Raw genomic sequence first — 27,709 nt, 5'->3', positions numbered from 1 at the left:
GGCTTTCACTCACCAAAAGTACCTTCTCCAGGGTCATGGTCCGGGAGCTCACCTTGGGAGTAGGGGAGGCTATTGGCTCCACCATTAAGCATAGTTCCTGGCTAGGGGGGGAAATGGATTCCCCACTTGCAGCCTGTGCACTGTCCTCCTCCTCCTCCTCTTCGTCCTCCAATAACTCATCCTCCTCACTCCGTGCTACTCCCCCTTTGCAGGTGTCCACGGACAGTGGTGGGGTAGTGGTAGCATCACACCCCATAACTGTATGCAGCTCATGGTAGAAGTGTAATGTATGGGGCTGTGACCCAGAGCGCCTGTTCACCTTGCTGGCTTTTTGGTACGCTTGCCTGAGCTCCCTGATTTTTGTATGACACTGCTCTGTGTCCCTGGAGTAGCCTCTTTCCGTCATGGCCCTGGAGACTTTAGCATACGTATTTGTGTTCCTTTTTTTGGAATGTAGTTCTGCTATAACAGATTTGTCTCCCCAACATGCGATGAGATCCAGTACCTCCTGCTCGGACCATGCTGGAGCTCGTCTGCGAATCCGGGACTGTGTGATCTCTTATGATGGTTGACTCTGCATGGTCGCCTGTGATGGTAGACCGTGCTGATGGTCACCTGTGCTGATGGTGACCAAACAGGAAATGAAATTCAAAAGTTCCTGGGGCTTTTCATGCCCACCTGGCTATGCATCGGAGTTGAGAGTATTGTCCAGAGCGGTCACAAGGGAGCATTTTGGGATCGCTCCCGGAGGCCAAGGTCAAATTGCGTCCGCAATACCTTTAACCTGGGATTGCAATCTCGATTTAAATGCTACTCCACTTGCCGAGATGGAGTACAGAAATCGGATTAAAGAGCTCTTTAAATCAAAAAAAGACGGTTTGGTCATGTGGACGGAATCTTTTTTTTTTTTTTCGAATTAACTTGGCTAATTCCAAAATAACCGACTAGTGTAGACCAGGCCAAAGACTTTCCTAGAAATGCACACTGCTGACTTGTTGAAGAATGCAGACTTCACTGTAAACTGCTGGGTGATGAGAATAGAAACTCCAGTAGTTCTTGTCTTTGGTTTTAGTGGAGCCTGCATTGTTGGCTCTTTGCCCTTTCTGCGCTCCTCCCTCCTCCCCCTATCTCTCCATTCCTTGGAGTTTTATTTACCTTCCAAACCAGTAGAGGGCCTGCTTTGCATAAGTATGACTGTGGTCTTTGCTGCAGGACATCATTCCCCAGAATGCTGCTTATTGATTAGAGAGCTTGCTGGCTGGCTGGGAGCAGTGTCATCTGGTCACAAAAGCGCTGCAGCTGTCAGAGAGCCTGTGCACTGAAAGAGAGAAGTTTGTAAGCTGATCACTTTTATCTCGGACAGTCCAGGTATTTTCCTGCAACATGGCACGTCGTTTTGCTGGGATTCTTGGCCAGCCATGTACAAGTATCGTTCCCATTTCCCTATAGCAGCTGGGTTCAGAACTGTTTTGGGAGCAGTCAGTTTGAACTATAAACTGTCTTCACTGCAGTTGTGTTTCATTCCATTCAAACCAGTTTCCAGAAATTTTCCTTAAGCATTTTGCAGTACGTTTGGCAAAGGTTCGATAATGGCCAATTACATTCAGAGAGCAGGGATTATTTTTTTTAAGGTACAGAAATTTGGGAATGACGTGCTATGCTATAAATAGGAGTGGATCAGAGGAGCTCAGAGCTTTGCTCAGGGGTCTGGAATGAACAAAACTTGAACCAGATGCTGAAAACTTTTCTTTCTGGCCTGGGGGCAGGGACGTTCTTGTCAGATTCCTGAGGTTTTGCCATTCACTGTTTGTTTTTTCTGGCTGTACAAACCCCACTATTGAGACCGTACCTGGCAGTCTCAATTCACTTCACATCCTTAAGGTGACTGATTGGGCTGCCATCTTTAATCAGATGAAAGGTGTCACTTTTCTGTGTCAAAAGGGACACAGAGGAAACACCTCACCAGTAACCAAGACATATACTTGAGCCAATATCTTGCACGCGCTTGAAGATATTTTGATCATCCATTGGAAATAAGCACTGATCTAAAAGAAGTAATTGTGCATTGTTGGCATTAATTATGACATTTTGTTTTACTAGTTAAGAAGAAGCCCACATGGTGAGGAAATACTCCCCTCCCCGCCCACTTCGCTAGCAGACATCAAAGGGGCTGGATTTCAGTGAGATCCCTGCTCATACAATTCGGTTCCACTCAGATTCATTCTGCTGAAATTTGGGGGCCTGCACCCCAACTCCCCAGAAGATGTGCTCCAAGCATGTGAAATCAGACCCTATTCCGCTTCTGGTTTTGCAAGGCATGTAGTGATTTGTTCTCGGTGATAGTAGATGACTCAAAACCCTCCTTTGGATGAAAATGCCACAGTAAAATGAGGCATTGGTTACAGTTCATGTGCCATCATGCATAATCAGAGAGACTCAGAGACTTCTGTTGGAGTGACTTCACTTGACCCTTTGTAATGCAGCTGGTGATGCTGTGCTGTGGGAAGTTTGAGTTTGAAAAGTGACACCAAGCCCATTTTCTCACCGTTCTGATGTGATTAGTTTGTGCTTTGTTTCTGTGGAAGGTATGAAGGGAACAGAGTTCAAAAGCAGCAACTTAAAAGAGAAGCCCAACGTAGGAGAGTTCAGGGAAGCTCTTGCAAGGCAGGAAGTAAGAACTGGTGTATTCGCAGTGGACTGGACCCCTATGTTATGGGTTGGCCATTTCTGAGTTGTGATTTTTGCCATGCTGCCACAGAATTGTCCAAAGGAGCAGCAGGGAAAACTAAAGCTGAATCAAAGCAAACCAGAGCCCATTCTTACTGCTAATGTCCAAGGATCGGAGAGATGGATATGCAAGGACGGCCAGGAGTCAGTTATTTATTGTGATAAATGGGAGTGTAAATTCAGACTGAAATGGATTAAAATAACTCACAATAAACCAACAAACTTCATGCTACCAGAGGCCAGTGTTCAAAGCCTGGGCTACATGGCAGGTAACAGTCAGTGTAATAGCCAATTCCTGGCCCACCCAACACAAATGGCAGCCTCTTTGGGAGAAGCCAGGATGAGAGTACTCTCACACACATTCGTGCCCAGTTCTCCAGCCTGGATGCCAGAGTTCTGCCAGCATACTCAGCAGTGGAGTTTTGCAGAGGGTAGCATTGGGCTAGTGAAGGTGACAAGGAGAATAAAGAAGAGTTTGTTCACGGTAGCACCCACAATGAGGATGGACGGTCTTATGGTCAAGGTACTGAACTGACTGAGGCTTGGGAGATCTGGGTTCGATTCACTGCCCTGTCACAGACTCCCTGCGGGACCTTGAGGATTAGCCTTCCTTTCTCCCACACTTGGTCTGTCTGATCTCTTTAGGGACAGGGACTGTTTTTCACTAAATGTCTGTACAGCATCTACCACAGTAGGGCCCTCTTGGTTGGGGCCAGTGGGCACTGCTGTGATGAGAGTATTCTGTTATGAGGGTATAGAGGTCAGTTGGTCTCTTAGTGCGTTTTTGTGTCTGCCCTGCATTCTGCTAACATCTGGTTTGTAGCCACTGGGAAGTCATTTCTGCACCTTATAACTGTGCATTTCCCTGATTCCTATGTCCTGGCCTGGGGAAGGGGAACCAAAATCTACTCTTTCATTTTATTAGCTAAAGGTCCCCGATGATAGTGGTGTCTGATTTTAGGAATTTACTGGGACGCTCTGTGTCCTGTCTGCTGCAGAAGTGCACGTGCCCTGGTACATCAAGTTCTATCATTGTATTCCCTGCAGGATACTGGCATTGGAATGACCCAGGAGGAGCTTGTTTCTAATCTCGGCACCATTGCCCGATCTGGCTCGAAGGTAAGAGAGATGCCTCCTTTATGTTGTGTCCTCGTGACCATTTTCATCCCCGAGGCTCCTCCATCCTGCATCTCCTGAGGCCCTATCGTGAAGGGGACCCCTGTTGGAAGGTGAAACCAGCCCAAGGCTCCATTGTCGTTCCTGACCCCTGAAGTGTGTGGTCATTGGTACCAGGACAACACTAAAGAACCATTTTCCTCTCATTGGGGAGCAGGGTCCCATTAGCTGGGTGTCCCTTATGTGTCCTGTATTTTGTAGATCCAGGCTCTTTATATAGTCATGGTGCACTTAGCTGTGCCACTTTGTAAAAGCAAACTTCTTTCCCCCAAGGCATCGTGATCCAGATCCACAAGGTCTCTACCTACCTTCCTGTTCTCTAAGTGCTGACTGGGCCGCAAGTGGCAACATAGTTACTGGCAGGCCAGGGTGGACACAGTGTTTGCTGGTGCATGTGTCAGCTGGGTTTTTCCATCTCTGAGATCCCCATTCAGTTCCTGCAACTGAGCAATCACACCCCATTTTCTTTCCTCTCTCCCACCTGTGCAGCAGGTACTGCCCTAGGCAATGCTTTCCTGTTCCAGAGCTGCAGTCTCTGCTCCTTCCGTGCTATGCTGCTCTGTAGGAGCAAGTCACTGGAGCTCCTTCTGCTTGTGCTGTCCCCAGGAGGGTGAGCTCAGCCCCACAGAGTGTTGACTGCTACACAGCAGTTGAAGGGGAGGGATCCCCTTGGAGAGGAATGTTCTGGGGTGCCAGGCTCACACGGAGCAAACATAGCAACAGGCTGAGTCAGGGAGCATGGGGAGAGCAGCTATGGGGGTTTGGGAGGAGGTTGCAGCCTCCCAGCTGTAGCCTAGGGTCAGTGGACCTGCAGTCCAGTATACCTGCTACTCATTGTCCCTACAGGCATTTCTGGATGCACTGCAGAGCCAGGCGGAAGCCAGTAGTAAGATCATTGGCCAGTTTGGAGTGGGCTTCTACTCTGCCTTCATGGTGGCTGATAAAGTGGAGGTGTACTCGCAATCTGCAGAATCCGGGAGCCCAGGCTACCACTGGTCTTCAGATGGGTAAGAGTCTGCAAAACTGGAATTATTGGAGGCCAGCGTCTTAGAGAGAATGAGTGAGTGTTGTGACATTGTCTGTAGCTCCACTTGGGTGGGGACTGGAAGCGGTGCAGGGAGGCACAAGGTGAGGCAGGGCACTGGTCTTTTGCAGCTAGACACCTCGGTTAAAATCCTGCTTAGGTTACAAATGAAAGTCTTCATTACAGAACCACCACCGCATGTAACTCAGTAGCTTGGCCGTGCTGGCACAGAGCTCAGGTTTGAATAGCCAAGGCTACTATAAGGCAAGAGAATGGTGCATTAGGAGAGCTATGTGGTGCCCCTCACTGCAGCCTGAGCTGTCAGCTCCTCGCTGCTATGGGCTTGTTAAACAAGAAGACCACACGTTAATTCAGTCCTGCTAAGGGTGCCAGATTGACAGCCCTAGAAACTGACTGCAGTTTGCCCACAGAGCAGGCATGGCACAGGAAGCATAAACTTCCCCTTCTCCAACCCACCAATGGGCCTCAGTCCTGTCTTGAAGGGATACTGAAGGCGTGAGAAGGAAGTCCAGTCTCTGTGGGCTGGTCGTTTTGCTGAGAATGCTACCGAGGAGGCCTGTTGTGGTGTGGGTTATAACAAGGGCACACTTCTTCTGTGAGCTGGGCTTCCATATAGATCATCCACTCATTTCACACAGACCGCAGAATGTCCATCAGATGGCAGAAGCTTTGAGCTACTGTAGACTTGGGCCAGATTTGGACCAGAGCCCTGTATGTGAAAAGCACCACCTCCTATTAAAAGCCAGTGGGTGAAAGAATTTGCTGAATTTATAAATCCCTGAAAACTTTTTTACAATTGAAACTTCAGATCCTGTTGTGTTCCAGATAGTAATCTGCTTTATTGTGCTAAATGTTACAGTCCTCCTGCTTGCAACCTGTCAGGGTCACTGGAGGATCACCTGTCATTCCTGCACCTTTCACAGTATGGGTTTTCCACCCTTGCATCGGTGCTGCTCCCTAGGGTGTTTGACCCTCAGACAGATGGGGCAGTTACTCTGAACTAGAAAGAGTGGAGATGACCACTGGTAGCAAAGGGGACCCTTTAGCTCAGTGCAGCAGCCTTTCATCAGAGGATGTCGCTGCACTCCAGTGGAAATAATCATAGACTAGGACACACGTGCCGGACCAACAAAGAGCCATGCAGTCTGCTTGTCTGGAGCCTGGAGGGCTGCAAGTATCTGTATAAAGGTAGAAGATTTCAGTTGCTACCATGCAGTTTTAGCCCAGGCAGATAACATCAACCAGTGTGCAGTGCTGTTGTCAGTAGAGGCTGCTGGTATTGTGAAACATTGTCTGCTGGGACCTGTAGTCTCCACAGGCTGCATCACCATATTATATATCTGGGTGACAACATGTAAAACTCCACAGTGCCTGACTTCCATTGACTTCAGTGGGAGCTGGGTGCTGTAGTGTCATTTGTGCTTTGAAAATCGTCTCCTTAGTTAATGAAATGTTCCCTTTTTATTCTACCTTGTTAATAAACATCCCCCAAGGAAAAGGTTTCTATGCGATGCTGTGCTTCTGTTCCTAGCTCGGGAATGTTTGAGATCGCCGAAGCCTCTGGCGTCAGACCTGGGACCAAAATAATTATCCATCTCAAAGAGGAGTGCAAAGAATTTGCGAATGAGGACCGTGTCAAAAGTGAGCGGAGTGGGGAAATGAAATGGTATTCTTTGGACTCCTGTAGCCCCCTCCCCTTGAGGTTTGCTGTCCCCATCTTACAGAGGCCTGGAGAGTGGTGACATGATGGCAGAGCTTAGATTAGACCCCAGCGTCCTGACTCCTAGGGTGTGTCTACACTACGGGATTATTCCGATTTTACATAAACCGGTTTTGTAAAACAGATTGTATAAAGTCGAGTGCACGTGGCCACACTAAGCACATTAATTCGGCAGTGTGTGTCCATGTACCGAGGCTAGCATCAATTTCCGGAGCGTTGCACTGTGGGTAGCTATCTCGTAGCTGTCCCATAGTTCCTGCAGTCTCCCCCGCCCATTGGAATTCTGGGTTGAGATCCCAATGCAAAAACAGTGTCGTGGGTGGTTCTGGGTAAATGTCATCACTCAATCCTTCCTCCGTGAAAGCAACAGCAGACAATCATTTCGCGCCCTTTTTCCCTGGACTGCCCTGGCAGACGCCATAGCATGGCAACCATGGAGCCCGTTTTGCCTTGTCACTGTCACCGTATGTGTACTGGATGCAGCTGACAGAGGCGGTACTGCAGTGCTACACAGCAGCATTCATTTGCCTTTGCAAGGTAGCCAGAGACGGTTACCATCCGTATTGCACTGTCTGCCATTGTAAATTGGTGATGAGATGACGGTTATCAGTCGTTTTGTACTGTGGCTGCTGTCATGGGTGCTCCTGGCTGGCCTCGCTGAGGTCGGCAGGGGGTGCATGGACAAAATGGGAATGACTCCCGAGTCAGTTCTGCCTAGAATATGGGACAAGTGTACTAGAGAACCAGAGAGCACAGCCGCTCCATGTCAGAGCCCCAGAGATCCCACAGAAATGATGAGCTGCATGTCATTCTAGGGGGTGCCCCTGCTCCTTGCTTTCCTCCTCCCCCAACCCTTCTGGGCTACCGTGGCAGTGTCCCCCCATTTGTATGATTCAGTAATAAAGAATGCAGGAATAAGAAACACTGACTTTTTAGTGAGAGAAAATGAGAGGGAGGAAGCCTCCAGCTGCTATGATAGTCCGAAACACTGACTTTTTAGTGAGAGAAAATGAGAGGGAGGAAGCCTCCAGCTGCTATGATAGTCCAGGCAGGACATTAAAGGGTTGGGGGCGGGAGGAGCACAGGCTCCCATTGCTATGATAGTCCAGGCAGTACAGAATCTTTTCTTTAGACATGAAAGGGAGAGGTGGAGGGGTTGATGGAGCTCAGCCTCCAGTTGCTATGATGAGGATGGTTACCAGCCGTTTTGTACCATCTGCTGGGAATGACCGGGAGTCATTCCGATTTTTACCCAGGCGCCCCCAGCCGACCTCACCGAGGCCAGCCAGGAGCACTCACGGGCTGATGATGACGATGGATATCAGTCATATTGCACCATCTGCCTCCGGGAAGGGGATACTGGTGTTCAGCGCTGCAGCACCCCGTCTACCAGCAGCATGCAGTAGACATAGGGTGACGTTGAAAAAAGGCCCCTCCCTCCCTCCATGAGCGTCTATTTGATTCTTTGGCTTTCCATTACGCTTGTCACACAGCACTGTGCTGTGGACTCTGTATCATAGCCTGGAGATTTTTTCAAATGCTTTGGCATTTCGTCTTCTGTAACAGGGCTCTGATAAAACAGATTTGTCTCCCCCTACAGCGATCAGATCCAGTATCTCCCATACAGTCCATGCTGGAGCTCTTTTTGGATTTGGGACTGCATCGCCACCTGTGCTGATCAGAGCTCCACGCTGGGCAAACAGAAAATGAAATTCAAAAGTTCACGGGGCTTTTCCTGTCTACCTGGCCAGTGCATCCGAGTTCAGATTGCTTTCCAGAGCGGTCACAATGGTGCACTGCGGGATACCACCCAGAGGCCAATACCGTCAATTTGTAGCCACACTAACTCTAATCCGACATGACAATACTGATTTTAGCGCTACTCCCCTAGTCGGGGAGGAGTACAGAAATCGATTTAAAGAGCCTTTTATATCAATATAAAGGGTTTCGTTGTGTGGAAGCGTGCAGTGTTAAATAAGTTTAACGCTGCTAAATTCGGTTTAAACGCGTAGTGTAGACCAGACCTAAGTCTCCTGCACGGGCTGGACACCCAGCCTTTGATGCTTAAACACTTGTAAATTGCCTGTCAGTTGATACTGTTTCCCCTCGCTGCCCCACACAGAGAGGATTGACATTTCATTGCCAGAGCCCCATGGGTCTACCCACTTTATATTCCTGCCCTTGTGGGGCTCTACATCAATGCTTATTCTCTTGTGAAGATCGACTGGGCTTCTGGAGCCCTGTGGATCAGTGTAAGGGTTGCAGTGATGGGGTGAGGCACTGTGGGCTGGTCCCTTCTGTAGCTCTTCTACCACTGTGCTTTCTCTTTCTTTGAGCAATCCCAGGCAAACCCTAATCCTCCTAGGTTAGCCTGGAGCTGTGGAAAGTGTCATGGCCAGTATTAGAAAGCTGGAAGGATCCCACACCTCAGAAGTTCTCTCTTACTTGGGTGTTCTTCCAATGGGGTTGCTAATGTTTGTAAGGTGTTCTGAGCTCCTCTGCTGAAGGGGCCTGGGAAGAGCAAAGGATGATGAGTTTCTAAGAGTGAGCTTGGGCAGATGGGGTGAATGCAGAGAATGCCTGTCCTTTGCTCACCACAGGTGCTGCTCACCAAAGTAGAACGTGTCTCATATTTATATAATCCAGAAGCAGCTTGCCAGCCCCAAAGGCCATTACTCCACCGCCTTCTACCTCTGTTCTAATTGAGGAATGTACCGGGTGCTGCTAGTTTAACTCATTGACTTCTCCCAAAGAAATGGGAAAATCTGATTGAATTGGCATGCCTGCTTTTTGTATAGACATGTCTGGGAGCTTAGACCCCTTGTCTTTTAACCCTGACTTAATTCCTTGTATTTCACAGGGCAGAGGAAAAACTGTTAAAAGAAACAGTGAGATTTCAAAATGTAGTTAACAAATGAGAAGGTTATGGCAGGCTGCTAACCTTAACTTTGCCCACTTCCACATAGGCATTGCAATTCAGTGTCTAATTACATGATCTCCTGCTGCTATTTCCATGGACCCCTGTCTGTTTTGTGTGCACAGTGAATGGTGTATTGTTTAAAATATTTTACCACACATGCACTTGTGTGAATTGCATTTTAAAATGGTTCTAACATGGCCAAATTTAAACCAGTTTTTCTTAGGATCCTGAAAGTCACCTCTCTTCCCTAGGAATCATATTCCTGCCAGTTTCCAACTCTCCACTTCACACTGCATAGATGCTAGAGCTGGGTTGTTTTTTGTTTTGTTTTGTTTTTTAAAGCAAGAATTCCATATCTAATGGGAAAATGTCACCTTCCCTCTCTGCTCTCACATAGCTGAATAATTTTTGCTCAAACTTTTCAAAGAAACTCATTTACCTCTGGACAGAAACCAAGCCTCTTTAATTCCATCCTGACAAGTGAAAGATTCAGAAGATTGTGAGCCACGGTAAAAGCTGGGTAACCATGGAAACACTTGAACCCCCCCACCCTTTAACTGTGGATGTCCCTGTGTTCTCCTTGTACCATAATGTTTTGAGATCCTGTATTGAGGAGTGTTAAGTATATGGTCACTGTAGAATCAGCTGTGACATACCAAAGTTGTAACTGTTGAAGTAATAGAGAGAAAAGTCCTTTCACATCGTCCCCACCTCTCCCTGGGGCCAGTACAGGATTATTTGCTAGAGGGTTTTTTTCCGGCATTTTGATGAGTCTAGTTTTATATGCCCTGACCAATCCACCGCTTCCTTCAAGAGACGATTCTACAGTTTGATGGCTCTCACTGATATTCAGCCAAAATGTTCCCTTCCTTCTGTCCCATTACTCCTACTTGTACCTCAGAGTGCTACATTAAATACTCCTCTCCCACTTTGGTATTCACGCAGTTCAAATGTCTGTAAACTGTTCTCACCGCCACTACCTCCAGTCACCATCCTTTTGCTAAGCTAAACATTCAGTCTCTCTAGACCTCCAAAGTTCTTTGTTGCTCTTTTCTGAGCTCCTCCAGTCCATGAATTTTTTGTGATTACCTGATGGGCTGTGGTAAAATGCTGTGGGGGGCAGGAACAGTCTGCAGTGGAGAGCAGGGACACTTCAAAGGGGCTAATCTGTGCTGATATGACAGGTTCTCACAGCTCACCTTGGTCACAACAATATGGTGGTTGAAACTGATAAGACCAGGGTTCTGGGTTTTTTTGTTGAAAATGTTTCTCTCTGTTCCAGATGTGGTAACAAAATACAGTAACTTCATCAGCTTTCCCCTCTTCCTCAACGGAAGACGCCTCAACACGTTACAGGTTAGACTGAGAGCCATGGGCAGGGCAGTGATTGAGGGGGAAACTTATAACCCTGCAGTGGGCTCAGGAAATGAGTGAATGGGTCCAAAAAGGACCAAAGACTGCGAATGGATGAGGTGGTGGCGATTGTCCAGGGCAGGGGATCACAGAGCCTTTCTGAGGTGAGGAGTTATTCAAGATGAACATTCTTTCCGAAACCATTGACCTAGTGAGTTGAAATGTCTGGTTGCGGTGAAGCTGGTTGGTTAGCTTCAGCTGTACACTCTTGTGCCTCACAGGGTCATAGTCTGATAAGTTGATAAAAAGCTGCGGCTGTTTTAAGCTTCTGCTGGAGCTTGTGTATGTGTAGACAGTGAAAGCAACTTTTCCCTGCACTGAAAAATGCCTGTTCTGGGGGATTGTGGTCTCCAGGATGGGGATCAGCCTCGCCAGGATCACCCACTCCAGTAATTTGTATCTTGTTCAGAGGAGAGATAGGGCAGTAGCTGTGGAGGTTGTTGGGCAGCTTTCCAGGTTATAAAATCGCAATAACTTCTGATCCTTTCCAAGTTATTGGGAGTTTGCTGGTGGTGATGACTTTCATCAATAGTGCTGCAATCCAATCGCACCCTCTTGGCCCAGTATAGTTAAGGAAATCTGGATGGATGCTGCCTGTGCCAGCTTCTTTGGTAGCAGAGAAGAGAGCTTCGATCTCCGCTCTTGTGAAGGTTTGACAGTGACTTGATGGAGGGGCACTTAGTGCACAGCCCCGCAGAGTCCCGGGCTTGGTGGGGCTGCAGTTGGGGTCGTGTGCCCCCCTTGTGGCTTCCAAGGGTCGTTTGCCCCCTCCCACTGCCGCCGAGGCTTGGCGGGGGCTGCAGTCAGGCCAAGAGCTCCTGTCCTGCAGGTGGGCCATCTCTGGAACAAGGGCTGTGTCGTATCGTTCGCCCCTGGCGCCCCCCCTGGAGTTAAGGCTGTGTCCCCTGCCATGGTGAGGGGCTTCGCCTGTCAGTGTCTTGTCCCCCCCATGGGACTCCATTCCTCCCCCCTACGTAGCTCTGCCCCCGGTTATTTTTAGTAAGGTAATGGACAAGTCACAGGAATTTTTGTTTATTGCCCGTGATCTGTTTGTGACTTTTACTAAAAATAACCATAAAAAAATCTTAGCCTTTAGTATGATATGCTGTTTGGGCACAAGTGAAGACCTGCTGACTTTTTAATGGACTGCAGTCTGAACTCTGGGGAGCAGCACAAAACTCTGGTCCTAGCAACAGGTGCTGTAAAGCATCTGAACTGCCCACTGAATCCCAGTTACACCTTGGATCCTGGAAACCCTCCAGTACCTTTGTAACTTCTGGTCTTATTAAGGGGCTGTTTAGGAATGACCCTTTTAAAAAAGGAAACTTGCTCAGCATGTTGCCTGAGCTGCAAGAACAGTGGGCCTATTGGACTTGCTATTAAAAGGCAGAAGATATGACTTGGGGGCCTGTCTTAGTATGTGGCTGTGGGAGGTGTGTGTGTGTGTGTGACTGTTACCAGATGGGTGGGGATTTTAAGCCTCCCTCCTCCCCCACAGGCACTCTGGATGATGGACTCCAAGGAAATTGGTGAATGGCAGCACGAGGAGTTCTACCGTTTCATAGCCCAGGCTTACGACAAGCCTCGCTACACCCTGCACTACAAGACAGATGCCCCCCTCAATATCCGCAGTATCTTTTATGTGCCTGAGATGGTGAGACTCTGGCATTCTCTTGGGGGTGTGGGAAATCCTCAGTGAAGGGAAGGATCACAGAATAGACATCCTTTCCAACTTGAAGAGCTGCAGCCTTATGTGCACAGCACTTCAAATTGCTTTTGGAGTAGCCAAAAGGGAATTCCCAGTACCTAAAAGAGATGGAAGCATCTCTCCAATGAGGGTAGTGTGTCACAGGATAATTGGGGTGCATTGAACTGTGTCTATTTGTCATGAGCAGAATCTGGCTTAGGTGGGAGAAACCCTCACAGATTCACATGCTCCTGTAGTTCCGTTCTGGTGAGGAGGATAAAAATGTGATTTGCTCTGATCTCCTCAGACCTGTGAAACCCATAGTGAACATCAGCAGAGTGTGGGGCTTTTGTATGAGCCACACTTGGGGCCCCAAGCAATGCCCCATGGGTTTTGATGGTATAACTTCTTCTCTTGCTTCTGCAGAAACCATCCATGTTTGACGTCAGCAGGGAGCTGGGCTCCAGTGTTGCCCTTTACAGCCGCAAAATCCTCATCCAAACCAAAGCCGCTGACATCCTGCCAAAATGGCTGCGGTTCGTCCGAGGTAGGCTGGTCAGGGAGCGAGCGGGAGAATGCAATGGTCTGCAGCAGTGCCTTCCTTGAGTGTCACTTAGGGCAGTTGACGCAGATTTCTGAAGGCAGCCAGGATGGTGACATGAGACATCTGCTGGAGATTTGTGGGAAGGGAAGATTTAGCAAAGGGCTTAGTCCTCTGAGTCCAGTTGTATCCTAGTCTTGAGCCACTTCATTGCCACTGTTTGTTCCAGGTGTTGTCGATAGTGAGGACATTCCCCTGAATCTCAGCAGGGAGCTGCTGCAGGAGAGCACCCTCATCAGGTGAGCAGACAGAGAGGCTGGTTCCCAGGGGATTGTGATGAGTGCTAACCCGTCTCTGGGTGGGTGGTGATAAGCTATAGGATGTCATTTCAGATCAAGACCTAGCAGGTGAGTCGTGCAGTTCCCATTAACAAGATTTTCTGTGTATAATCTGATACTATGTAGCCTGAGAAGCTCCAAACGCTCTCATCCACGAGATGTTTCTCAACTAGACATGGTAGACAGTGTGTTAACTTGCTCTGCGCCATCCAGCTTCTTCTTCGTGTAGTGTCCCTGTGAGTGCTTCACTTCTGGTGTGCCTGCGCCTTTGAGCGAAGATTTTGGTAGCAGTGCCTGTTCAGCCTATGCATGCACCCCGCTCATCCTCATGCCCTGCACTGAGGACATATAGGGCTGTGCAGACAAACCACCCTCAGTTCCTTGTCTACCACAAAGTTCCACAAGGGAAACTGAGTCAGAGTAGAAGGAAGGCAGGTAATGGAACACCCACAGGGTACATTATGAAGAGCTCCAGTTTTTTGAGTGGTTCTCATGTGTATTCCACTATGGGGTATGCATGTGCCCAGAGATGGAGAATTTTGCAAGCAACGTCTTTTGGTCTGCACATGCACCCTGGTTCACCTCATGCCCCTGACTGAGCAGTTAAAGGACGGTGCAGACTGACCACCTCTTCAGTTCCTTCTCACTGCCTCGTTGTATGTGTCAGAACCTCCAGTGTCCAAAACTTTGGCTTTCTCATTTCTCTGTGACTATATTTAGCTATCTGTAAAGAATTTTTATCATTCAGGTGTTTTCAAGTTTTTATCTTATAGTTATAGTGTTTTGTAATTAGTCTTCCTGGCCTGGAAAGCCACTCCTCTTTCACCCCTCATTCTATACCCTGTTTCGATACTAGACTATGCCCACTAGTCCAGGCTTCAAAATTTGTGCTTTCTTCCCACAAACCCTGCTGGTCAACTATGATCACCAATGCTGCTTGCACTCTCAGGGAAGCCCACATTGCAGCAAGTTGCAGTTTCTGCTGCACATTCTCCAGCCATACTCAGGAAGGGTGGGAACTTCACCTTCAGCTCCACCTAATGAAAAAGGGCATGATGCTGCAATCGAACCCTGGCCAGAGGACTTCCCTCCCTCCACTGTACACTGGCCTGACTCAACAAGGAGTGTGTCGCCCACCATGAGGTCCAACTTGGGAGCAAAGGAATTGAGCCCCACAGATCCCTCGTCGGAATCTTGTCAGGAGAGCAGAGAGCATTCTCATAAGTTTGAGACTAAGACTTGAAAAAGTTGGATTCAGCCCTGCCTAAACCGAACAAGTCTATAAGCTTAGCTGAAGAGAACCTAGGATGTCCCAAGTCCTCAGAAGCATGACAAGAAAGCCCACACAAGTTTGGTGGCACTAGTGCCTCTGGTACCTCACAAACAGAAACCCCAGGATCCACCAGCACTGACGAAGAGCGATCATTGAGAGCATCAATTACCCATGGTGCAGTCTTTGTCTTCAGTGGCTGTGGCACTGACTGTCTCTGCCACAGCTCTGGTGGACTGGACCCCTCTAGCTCTGGGAAGAGCCAAGACCTAGGCTCCTCTTGTGGACATCTTCACTGCCCCATACCCAAAGTCTCCCTCTCTTTTGGGTCCCTCCCTTTTCAGAAGGGTTATAACTCCATGAGGGGCGCCAGCCTTCGGGAGGAGTCTGTGTCTCATTCCATTTTCAGGCTATGACTTCCCTCCAACAGCTTCATTGGTACTGCCGTTGGAACTGGAATCCGCTTTCTTTCCATCAGGAGATTCTAAACCATTTGATGAATCATTATTCCCTACTCCAAGACCCAACTTCTTGGTCAGAAGACTTGGGCAAGATTGGGACCAACCTCCACCTCGTCACCAATCTCTGAGCCCATGCTACCCCTTGCCGTGGAGACTTCTGGAATCTCCTTTCAACCCATCCAGTTGTCCTTAGAGGGGCTGTTGGTCCAGCCTGCTAGGGAGTTGCCCTTTCCCTCCCCTGTGAGAGGACAACTGGAGCTGTAGAGGAGACCTTTGAAGAACAGGAGGCAAGGGCTGACAAGGTGGCACCTCACACAGATATGTCCTCATCATTGCCGGATGAGGCTGTAATGCCTCTACTACCTTCCATGGTGGATGACTTTAGACAGTTCCAAAAGCTGATGAACCGTGTCACAGATGTACTTCAAATTCCTCTTGTGCAAGTCCAGGACTCCTATAATAAACTCTTGGACCTTTTATGAAGGACATAAATCCACACCGTGTAGAAGTCAAGCATAGGAGTTTATTACACACAGCGGTAGTGGAGTGTCACCTTTCTAATTAGGCTCAGAGACACTGTCAATCAATTGATTACAATAGGATATATAGATTTTACATGGGTGGGAGAAAGTGATGGGACAGGCAGTTCCACACTCCAGGATAGCTTTTGCAGCAAAACAAGATAGCACATTAGTCAATGGTTAAAAGGTTACATAATGTCTCCGCCCATGGTCTTAAGTTAGCAAGTTAACATTTAATTAATACTTTGATAAAATGTTATTAGTATAAAATATATATGTTGAATTCTGATTTGGGGTCCATAGGAATAGAGCAACTCCTTTGATTGTCCAGCAGGTACATTTGTAGGGATTAAAGCAAAGAAACAGTGAAAGTATATGGCAATAAAGATTTTCCCCTTTATATCTTAAGGCAGGCATTGGTCCCTGGGAAGGGAGGTGGAAGGATGCCATATCTTATACTGACATGTGCCAACTTTTCATAAACTCGAGGTTGGATCTGTGGGAAAAACATTCCCTACAGAAGAGACTGACACAGTAGGAACAGGGATTCTTTGTTTAATTTGCAACTCTGAATAAGACACAATTATTTAGTTCTTAGCTCCAACACCTGGCAATTTGCTGACCAGGCCTATTTTAGCAAAAACAAGATTATCTGTTTACCCCAGCTTTCTTTTAGCTGATCACTATTTGCTAGGCCTCTGGTCTCTTGACCAGACTCAGGACTTTGGGTCTAAAAAAAGAGCTGGCACAATCCATATACCAGTGGAGTGGTTGTTACATAAAATGCACATGGATTTTAACCCTTCGTTTTACATACCTCTGCTGTAAAATGTGTGGCACTTCCAATTAATGAGACCCTTCTACAGCCAGCCAGGATGGTCTGTCAGACTCCTGCCCTGGCACCCGCTACATGCAGATAGGTCAACAAACAATACTACGTCCCATCCAAGGGTTCAGAATTTTTATTTTCACATTCAACACTGGATTCCTTGTTTGTAGATGCAGTTAGTGAATGTGGGAGGCAGCACAACACCGAGGCTACCCTATATAACAAGAAGCAGAAGCATCTTGATCTTTTCAGTCACAGAGTAGATTTTGTGACATTATAATTCAAGATAGTGAATCACCAGGTGCTCGTGTCAAACCGTGACTATCTGCCTTACAATAAATTGAATACCTTTAATGAATATTTCACCATCAATAATTTAAGGCCATCATAAATGGAGGTCAGCTCTTGGCAAAGATGCCATTACAGGCTGCATTAGGGTATGTCTATACTGCTCGCTGGATTGGTGGGCAGCGATCGATCCAGCGGGGATCAATTTATCTCGTCTAGTTTAGACACAATAAATCGACCCCCGAGCGCTCTCCCATCGACTCCAGTACTCCACTGCCACAAGAGGCACAGATGGAGTCGACGGGGGAGCGTCAGCAGTTGACTCATCACAGTGAAGATACCATCGTGAGTAGATCTAAGTGCATTGACTTCAGCTATGTTATTCGTGTAGCTGAAGTTGCATAACTTAGATCACTCCCCCCACCCCCCCGCCCAGTGTAGACCAGGCCTTAGATGCAGCCAGTACTGCAGCCAACTCCATTTCCAACACTATCATAATACAGTGAGCATCTGGGTCCAGCAATCTGGCTTCCCTAGTGAGTTACAAATCTACTATAGAAGACCTTCCTTTCATCGGTCACAAGTTGTCTTCTGAATCTAAGGACAACTCCCTCTTCTCTTCCCACTTTGAAGGACTTGAGGGACACACTTAGATCCCTTGGGATCTCTACCCTTGCAAATAATAATTTATGCAGGTCTCAGCGCAGAGGTCTCACTCAGCTCATTTTTCTAGCTTCTGTCAGCCACCCGAACCAGTGACCAAGAGGCCACAGCTACTTCACCCCAGCCATCTGGATTGTCCGAGTGCCAGTTGTGATGGCTTGGTCAAGAGTGTGAACCACTCACTCCACAGAGATTTACTTCTGCACCATTCTATCCACATCCCCCCACTTTTGGATACCGCATCTCCCAATTTCAACCTGCGCAGAAGAGCTTAACACCAACAAATGTGTTTTGGAGACCATAATATCTAATTATTCCATCCATTTCACTTCTATCCCTCCCTCCCCACCTACCCCATTTCCCTGTCCCTTTTCAGGGGCTCATCTTGCATTCAGTTGCTGAGACAGGAGGTTGCCTCGCTTCCATGCTTAGGAGATATAGAACCCGTCCCAGTTCAGCACAAGGGAAAGGGGTTTTATACCAAGTACTTTCTGGTTCCCAAAAAGAACGGAGGATGGAGACCAAGATTAGATCTCAGACATCTGAACAATGATGTGAACAGCAGAAAATCAGGGCAGTGACCCTTGCTGTTATAATTACCCCCTAAATTGCAGGGATTGGTTTGCAACTCTCGACCTTCAAGATGCTTATTTTTATGTTGTGATTCACCACTCTCATAAGAGATTTCTTTGCTTCATAGTCAACTTCGACCACTACCAGCCCCTCTTGCTCCCTTTTGGCCTCTCCTCTGCCCCAAAGGTATTCTCAAAGACCATGGCAGTCATACCCACCTACCTACTAGGGATGTAAAAGGTTAACTGGTAAGCATTAGGCTTATCGGTTAACCAAAGTTTACCATTAACCTCAGCAGCCCTGCATCAGGCTGCCAGGAGGGACCCCAGTCCTGCCATGCCAGCGAGGTCCCTGCTGCACCATGCCAGGTGAGCCGGTGGGACCCCAGTCCGGGCCGGAGTGGGCCCCAAGCCCTGGCTGCACTGGCTGGCTCATCCTCCCATGTGTCAATGATTGGTTGCTCAGCAGACTGATATTATCAAGTGGTGTGGTCAGCAGTACAAACAGCAAGATTGGTATTCCATGGTTTAGGCCTCTGACTCAATCTCAAGAAGTCTGCTTTTACACCAGCACGTCGGATAGATTTCGTAGGAGCTTCTCTGGATGTGGTGACAGCCAGGGTTTACCTACATATGAACAGATTTGTTGCCCTAAAGAATGACATAAAAACAGCCATACTGGATTAGACCGGTGGTTCACCTGAGCCCAGTATCCTATCTTCTAACAGCAACCAGTGTCGGATGCTTGAGAGATAATGAACAAAACAGAGCAATTTTGAGTGATCCATCCCTTGTCATCTTGTCCCAGCTTCTCAAGGATTCAGCTCAGTCCTCAAACCTTAGCAAGAAGTTGCCTCAAACTGTTAGGGCAGATGGCAGCTTGCATTTTTGTAACACAACACACCAGTTTACATCTTCGATGCCTCCAGGGATGGCTCAAGACAGTCTGTATGCCCAGCAAGCATATGTCTCTCCCTTGCTTGGTTCTACAGTCACTCAGCTGATTCAAGAGCCCTTCAAAGGTTTCTGCAAAAGTCCCATTTAGTCAAGATCCTCTTACCATCGTCATATCATCAGACACATCCCTCTTGGGATGGAGGATGCGCATCTGGAGTCACACACAATCCAAGGCAAATGGTCGTCCCAAAAGCAGCTTCTCCACATCAACCATCTACAGTTGAGAGCAGTCAGAAATTCTTGCATTCATTTCCTTCCTCTGATCAAGGCCCAGTCCATCAAGATCATGACAGACGACATGGTCTGCATGATCTACGTCAATCTCAGGGTGGGATGCATTCTTTCTCACTTTGTGCTGAAGTACTAAAACTCTGGAATTGGTGCATAGTCAACCAGGTAATCATCTGAGCTTCTTACCTCCCGAGTATGCAAAACACTAAGGCAGATCACCTCAGGAGGCATTTTCCTCAGAATTACTAATGGGAGTTGGACATGCAAGTCTTCAATGGCATATTTCTAACCTGGAGTTGGCAGAAGTGGGCCTCTTTGCAACCACCATCAGCACAAGAAATTTTGCAACACAAGTGCAAGAAATTTTGCTCGAGAGGGGGACTAGACCCTCAATCACTGGGGGATGTCTTCCTCCTCTCATGGACAAGAGGTCTTCTTCATGCGTGTCCACCACCACCATTAGTTTTGAAAGTATTCAACAAGATCAAGCAAGACAAGGCTAGATTCACTGTAATTGCACTCACCTGGCTGAGACAAGTTTGATATCATTACCTCATTCAACTTGCAAATTCTGCAACTTCAGGCATGGCTCCTAGATGGCTTTTGGGGATAGAGACCCCCTGTTCAACGGAAGTACAACAGATATTATTAAACAGCAGGACGACATTTTTGAGAATTGTTTACCTTCAGAAACAGAAGAGATTTCATCACTGGTGTATCCTTCAATAATTTTCTCCAGATCACTCTTCTCTATCCACTATCCTTAACTACCTGTTTGAGTTCAAAGATCTGGTCTTGATATGAGCTTGATCACTTGCAGCTGTCACAGCCTTTCACTCCTTGATAAAAGGTTTTTTCTTTTTTGTTTGTTTTTCTCACCTCACAATCGCAAGGTTTCTCAGAAGCCTAATGAACCCATTTCCACAGATTAGAGAACCTGCTCCTATATGGAACTTGATCTTTGTTCTTACAAAGGACCACTTTGAGCCATTAGCTACATGTTCATTGGTTCACTTATCAATGAAAACAACTTTCTTAGTAGCCATCACTTTTGCCTAGAGAGTTGGAGAATTAGGCGCTTTAATAACAGATCCTTCTTTCATTGTACTTTTAAGGATAAGGTATTATTGCAACCACATCCCTAGTTTTTACCCAGTGTGTCCTTTGAATTTTATATAGATGAGACTATTCACTTACCAGTTTTCCTCCTGAAACCACATCAGACTAGGCAGGATTCTGCCTTCGATAATTTAGATGTCAGAAAGACATTGCCCTTCTATCTGGACAGAACGAAACCTTTCTGAAAGTCTCCTAGATTGTTTGTTTCAGTTGTGACAAGATGCAAGGGATCCACAGTCTCCACCCAGAGAGTCTCAAGATGGATCTTGGGGTGTATTATTTCATATTATGTGTCTGCTGACATTTAACCTCTTTCTAGAGCAGTGGTTCTCAACCTTCCCAGACTACTGTACCCCTTTCAGAAGTCTGATTTGTTTTGCATATCCCAAGTTTCACCTCACTTAAAAAGTACTTGCTTACAAAATCAGACATAAAAATAAAGAAGTGTTACCGCACAGTATTACTGAAAAAGTGCTTACTTTCTCATTTTTGCCATATAATTATAAAAGATTGATTGGAATATAAATATTGTACTTACGTTTCAGTGTGATACTTGACCTGTTCTTCACTTGTGAGCATTGTCTGAAACCAGAGCCCCATCGTCCAGAGCTGAAGCATGTAACTTAGCTTTGTGGGGCTTCCTGTGGCGTGGGTTCCTGGGCTATTGTCCTGCTTGCCACCCCTAGTGCCGACCCCACATTTGCAACCCCTCAAAAGCCATCCAAAACCGCGACCCCCAGGTTGGGAAATTCTGATGTAGATGAATTGAGTACCCCTGCAAAACCTCTGTAGACCCGTAGGGGTACGTGTACCCCAGGTTGAGAACCACTGTTTTAGAGTGTTAGCTCATTCTGCAACATCACAGTCTACATCTGTGGCGTTACTCAAAGACGTTCCAGTGAGTGAAATCTGCAGAGCTGCAACGTGGAGCTCTGCGCGTACGTTCTCCAACTATTATACTCTGGTTCTTGCCTCTGGATCAGATGCTGCAGTTGGCAGTGCAGTTTTGTTCTCGGTATTGGATGTTGTTCTGATGCTCCCCCCTCCTTGTGAGGATACTGCTTTGGAGTCATCTGAAGTGGAACACCCATAGGAACATTACTTGAAGAAGAAGGATGGGTTGCTCACCTTGTGCAGTAACCGGCGTTCTTCCAGATATATTTTCCTGTGGGTGCTCCACTATTTGTCCTCCTTCCCCTCTGCTTTGAAGTTTTACCTTATGGTATGTTATGATAGAGAAGCAGTTGCAGGTGGTTCGCCTGCACAGACCTATATATCCTCAGTGCAGGGTGCAAAGATGTGAGGAGGCACATGCATGGGCCGAACAAGCACTGCTACCAAAAATCTCAGATCAAGGGTGCAGAGACACATGCACCGGAAATGGAGCTCTCACTGGGGGACACATCTCAAAGAACTCCAGTTAATGCACAAAGTGAGTAACGCTCCTTTCCTGTAGTGAGTTCACTCACTTTGAACAAGGAAGGGTGCTTAAAAGCAATTCTAGGAGCAAACTTTTCAGCAGTCACATTTCATGGTTGCTGGGGCAATGTTCCATATCAGAATCTGCTGGATGTTCTGAATACCTGCCGGGCTCCCTCTTGTGTCCTATATAATGAATGGTACAGACTGACTTGGCTGGAAATTGGGAGACTGAATTTAGTATTTAGGGCCCTCTGACTTTCCCAACAGGTCCATTGATTGGAAAGTAAAAGGTTATAAAACACATCCAAAAGTCAGCTACAGACACTGGGAGGCTGGGTCCATGCTAAAGTAACACCATTTATTATGCATACATCTTTGAAATAGGCCCTTCATAGCATCCTCCTAATAGTGGACAGTGTTCCGGGCCTCTTTTCAGACATGCTGCAATGTTAAGCTACACACAAAACACCCCTACCATTATCCCTTTATCAAAGGTCTGACCAAACAGATCAGCTTTTACACCATGCCCTAAGGGTCAAAAGAGCCAAGCACTGTAAGGCCAGCCTCCTCTGAAAGTGCCCTTGAATTTGGAATTCGCTCCTCCTTACAGTGTGTCCTGAAGGACAACAGACCAAGGCTCCTGTGCTGAGTGTTCAGAGAGAGAGGTCAGGGTGTTATTTTGTATTCTATTGCGTGAGGTGGGGTTGTTGCCTTTGGGGTTGCATCTGCATCATGTATTCTGCTGTTGTTGAAGTACTTTGAGATTTAGAATAGGTACTTTCTTACAATAATCAAAATAATTCTCCTTAATTGGAAAATAAAAAGCCTCCATCATTATATATGTTCTTAATTAGTCAAGAACACTGCACCCCCCAAAAATGACAGCATTATAGCCACCTCCTCACTGCATTTGATTTTGGCAGGTGTGGAGTGAGCTGCTTATCGGAAGAGTGCACTAAACCCCTTGTGCAGTGCAGAATGGTGGAGTCTCCTAAGTCAGGAGGAGCCAGGCTCCAGCAGTGGGTTTGGAATACTGCCTTACCCTGTCCCTAGCACCAAGAGCTGCCCCTGCCTGAGATGAGAGTAGAAACCAATTTCAGATCGCGTGTGAAGATGGGGTGAGGGCAAGAAGGCTGTGGGTTGGTGTTTCTCCTTTGTTCTTTCCAAGCTATCCCTTGTGTAGGAAATCTGTGACTGAAGCTGTATACAGGGAAAGGGACATTAACCTAAAACCATTGAACATCTTGGCCTATCAGCTGATTTTAACAATACTTGTTCTCACTGCAGGAAACTCCGGGATGTTTTGCAGAAGAGGCTGATCAAGTTTTTCATTGACCAAAGCAAGAAGGACCCAGAGAAATATGCCAGGTTCTTTGAAGACTATGGGCTGTTCATGAGAGAGGGGATTGTGACCATAGCAGAACAGGACGTCAAGGTATATCTCATACTAAGTGTCTGGCTGGTGTGAAAGAGCACAGACTGCTGCCCGGACTTGAGATAAGGCAGTGGTGCGGGAAGGTGATTCTCTTCTGGGGATCCTACCATTTGCTCATGTGGCCTTTTGTGCCTGGCCCTTTGGAGATTTACAGATCCTTCAAAATATTCTAACCTCCATAGTGTCCTACAAGCTTTCAGAAAGGGGGTTGTGGACAGGTGCCATTCCCCATCCCTTCTCAGACACAGCCCACACACTATACAGTGTAAACCTGCCCTCCCTTTGGCACTTGGTTTTATTAATACAAATATTAATACTCCCACTTCCCTAATTATAGGCCTGTCAGTCTAACATTGATCCTGGGCAAGATAACAGAGCAGCTGATACGGGACCCGATTAATCAAGAATTAAAGGAGAGTGATATAATCAATGCCAATCAACATGGGTTTATGGAAAATAGATCCTGTCAAACTAACTTGTTATCTTTTTTTTGGTGAGATTACAGGTTTGGCTGATAACAGTGATGATGTAATAGACTCCGTAAGGCATTTGACTTGGTGCTGAATGACATTTTGATTAAAAAACTAGAAAGATATAAAATTAATGTGGCACATGATTAAAAGCTGGCTGACAGGACTCAAAATGTAGTTGTAAATAGGAATCATCATCGAGTGGGTGTGTCCCTAATAGAGTTCCATAGAGATTGGTTCTTGGCCCTATGTTGTTTAACATTTTTACCAATGACTTGGAAGAAAACATGAATCATCACTGATAAAATTTGTAGATGACACAAAAATTGGGGGACTGGTAAATAATGAAGAGAACAGGTCACTGGCACAGAGCAATCTGGATGGGTTGGTAAACTGGGCTCAAGCAAACAATATGTGTAGAGCCTTGTGTGGATACAAAATTTGTATCTGCATCCAATCTGCAAAGATGGTCCATGGATGCGGATATCCATGAATATAAAGCAGATTTCCACCGATTTGCAGGGCTCTAAATATGTGTTGTTTATATGGTTAAATGTATACATCTAGGAACAAAGAATGGAGGCCCTACTTCCATCCTGGGAAGCAGCGACTCTGAAAAAGATTTGGGGGTCGTGGCGGATAATCAGTTGTATATGGGCTTCCAGTGCAAAGCTGTAGCCCAGGGTAGGCAACCTATGGCACGTGTGCCGAAGGCGGCACAGGAGCTGATTTTAAGTGGCACTCAGACTGCCCGAGTCCTGGCCACCGGTCCAGGGGCTCTGCATTTTAATTTAATTTTAAATGAAGTTTCTTAAACATTTTAAAAACCTTATTTATTTTACATACAATAGTTTAGTTATATAATATAGACTTAGAGAGAGCTTCTAAAAACGTTTAAATGTATTACTGGCACGCGAAACCTTAAATGAGAGTGAATAAATGAAGTCTCGGCACACCACTCCTGAAAGGCTGCCGACCCCTGCTGTAGCCTAAAGGGCTAATGCGATCTTTGGATTTATAAGCAGGAAAATCTTGAGTAAAACAGAGAGGTGATTTTACCCTTTATATTTGGCACTGGTGTGAATGCTGCTGGAATTCTGTGTCCAGTTCTGGTGTCCAGAATTCAAGAAGGATGTTGATAAATTGGAGCGAGTTCAGAGAAGAGCCACAAGAATGATTAAAAGATTAGAAAACCTGCCTTGCAGTGATAGAGTTGGAGTTCAATCTAGTTAGCTTAGCAAAGAGAAGGTTATGGCATAATTTGATTACAGTCGATAAGTACCTACATGGGGAACAAATATTTACTAATGGGCTCTTCAGTCTAGCATAGAAGGGTCTAAAACGGGTGGGAAAACTTTTTGTCCCTAGGGCCACATCTGGGTATGGAAATTGTATGATGGGCCATGAATGCTCACGAAATTGGGGGTTGGGGTGCAAGAGGGGGTGAGGGCTCCGACGGGGGGTGTGGGCTCTGGGGTGGGGTTGGGGGTGCAGGAGGGTGCTCTGGGCTGGGACTGAAGGGTTCCGAGGGCAGGAGGGGGATCAGGGCTGGGGCAGGGGGTTGGAGGGCAGGGGTGCCTGCAGCGCTTACCTCAAGCAGCTCCCAGAAGCAGTGGCATGTCCCTCCTTCAGCTCCTGCGCAGAGGCGCAGCCTCATCTGTGCACTGCCCCATCTGCAGGTGCTGCTCCTGCAGCTCCCATTGGCTGCAGTTCCCGACCAGTGGGAGCTGCAGGGCAGCACTTGGGGCGGGGGCACCATGCAGAGCCTCCTGGCTGCCCCTATGTGTAGGAGCTGGAGGGGACATGCCGCTGCTTCCAGGAGCCGCACGGAGCGGGGCAAGCCCCTGACCCTGCTCCCTGGCTGGAGCGCCAGAGTAGGGCAAGCTGCAGACCTGCTCCCTCATGGGAGCTCGAGGACCAGATTAAAACTTCTGGAGGGCCAGATCCAGCCCCCGGGCCATAGTTTGCCCACCCCTTGTCTAAGACGATCCAATACCTGGAAGTTGAAGCTAGACAAATATAGACTGGAAATGAAGCATACATTTTTAATAGTGAGAATAGAGAACCATTGGAACAGTTTACCAAGGGTCATGGTGGATTCTCCATCGGTGACAATTTTAAATCGAGGTTGGATGTTTTTCTAAAAGCTCTACTCTAGGAATTATTGTGGGGCAGGTTTCTGGCCTGTGTTACACAGGTGGTCAGACTTCATTATCACAGTGGTCCCTTCTTGCCTTGGAATCTATATGTAAACAAGAACAGAACATAATGTTCAGCTCAGCCTTTCTGCCCAGGCTTCGCTTCTCCCAGGATTCCTCTCTCAGGACTGCTTAGTCCACACTCTAGATCCAGTCTAGGGCCACTCCCACCTCCTTTGTATCTAGGAGGGAAAGTGAGTTAGCAGAACCCACTTAACCCTTTGGTAGCAGGATCAGTGCCTGCTAACATGGCTGGGTGTTTATGACAAATATTGCCAGTCCTTTGCTGACATATATATGCCATATTAGAAGCTATAGTTACCCACACACCCACCTGGTATAGTGACTAAGGCAGTTGCTCATGTTAGGCTTCTTTGGTCCCTGTGGGTTACAGTATGAGACGGCTGGGCGTAGCCTCCACCTGCAGTAATCACTTGGATTTGTAAAGTGCAGAGGAGAGTTTCCTCCTCGGTCCTTGGACTGAGCTCCCTTCTGTCTGCTCATGGGAGGGCTGAAAGCCCTATGGCATGGTGGATTATCTTGGTGTCCTGACCACCCCTCTCTCCCACATTGATAAAACAGCTACTGACAGCCTATGCTTGTTCTGAGTGCAGAGTGGCTGCACTGCCCTAGCCTGGCCTGCTGGCTAAGGTAGTTCAGAGATCTGTGCGGAACCCTGAGGTGCTCAGCTACCGCCAGGACAAGTGCCATAAAAATACCCTCTAAAGAAACCACATTCCCCTCTGTCTGTGCTGTGGGGGAGAAGCTCCTCCAGCTTCTCTGATGACCCTGCTGCCCCAGGGAGCTGTTCTGTACTGTCTGGCACTGCAGGAGACCTGAGCAGAAACCAGAGCAGGTTTCCAGCCTCTTGCAAGGGAGATCACACCTCTAACAAGGTGAATCTCCTCTCCCAGGAGGACATAGCGAAGCTGCTGCGTTACGAATCCTCGGCGCTGCCTGCAGGCCAGCTGACCAGCCTGACCGAGTACGCCAGCCGCATGCAGGCAGGGAGCCGAAATATCTACTACTTGTGTGCGCCCAATCGGCACCTGGCTGAGCATTCGCCATACTTCGAGGCCATGAAGAAAAAAGATATGGAGGTGGGTGAGCAATGCAGTGTCTCAGCAAGATGCAGCAGTGTGCTGCCCTCTGCTGCTGCCAGTCGGCTTCAGCACAACAGAGTTCTGTCTCTGCTGCCAGGCGGAGCTTCCTCTCTGTGGGGTCCCCTGTGTCTGGTATATTTTATGGGCTTGCGGGATACAGCAGAGATGCTGCAAAGGAGACACAACCTTTGAGACATATTGTTCCCTGCTCTCTGCATATGTTACTTCTTCAGTCATTCTGTAGGGCCAGTGCAGCCTCACAGCCCTCTGCCTCCTCTTGGGTTCGGATATTCACCTTGCAGGGGGGAGGGGATTATTAGCTCTGTCTCTTTATTCAGAAGCAAAGGGCAATGGGAGCCTCACAAACGTATGAGTTAGTATTAGTCTGTACAGGCGAAAATCCATGAGCTCTTGCACTTCTCTCGGCTTAACACTGCAGGAGTAAAGCCGCTCTGCCTCAGAGCCCAGCTGTTGGTTTGCAATGCTTGTACCAGGGTGATGAGTGAGGAGCAGGTCAGTGTCTGGGCTCATGGTCTTTTCCAGGGGTCCTCGGATGTTCCTCCTCACCTTTCATAGTTCCTCCCCAGGACAGCAAGATTTCTC

At 47.4% G+C, this 27,709-nt stretch overlaps 1 protein-coding gene across 1 annotated transcript in view; it reads left to right on the top strand.

The window, feature by feature from the left end:
* The window catches only part of TRAP1 (TNF receptor associated protein 1), a 64,837-nt gene that overhangs the window by 31,319 nt on the left and 5,809 nt on the right, over positions 1-27,709 (top strand). Inside the window, exons 5-13 of the mRNA XM_050968197.1 lie at positions 3,775-3,846; positions 4,750-4,910; positions 6,480-6,589; positions 10,871-10,944; positions 12,500-12,655; positions 13,115-13,235; positions 13,459-13,528; positions 23,188-23,335; positions 26,918-27,103. Of these exons, the coding sequence (XP_050824154.1) occupies positions 3,775-3,846; positions 4,750-4,910; positions 6,480-6,589; positions 10,871-10,944; positions 12,500-12,655; positions 13,115-13,235; positions 13,459-13,528; positions 23,188-23,335; positions 26,918-27,103 (1,098 nt within the window). The remainder of the gene's footprint in view (positions 1-3,774; positions 3,847-4,749; positions 4,911-6,479; positions 6,590-10,870; positions 10,945-12,499; positions 12,656-13,114; positions 13,236-13,458; positions 13,529-23,187; positions 23,336-26,917; positions 27,104-27,709) is intronic.

The sequence above is a fragment of the Gopherus flavomarginatus genome, chromosome 9 (assembly GCF_025201925.1).
Source record: "Gopherus flavomarginatus isolate rGopFla2 chromosome 9, rGopFla2.mat.asm, whole genome shotgun sequence".
In the NCBI taxonomy this organism is placed as follows: Eukaryota; Metazoa; Chordata; order Testudines; family Testudinidae; genus Gopherus; species Gopherus flavomarginatus.
Note: the sequence above shows the minus strand (reverse complement) of the source record. Positions and strands in the feature narration are given on the sequence as shown.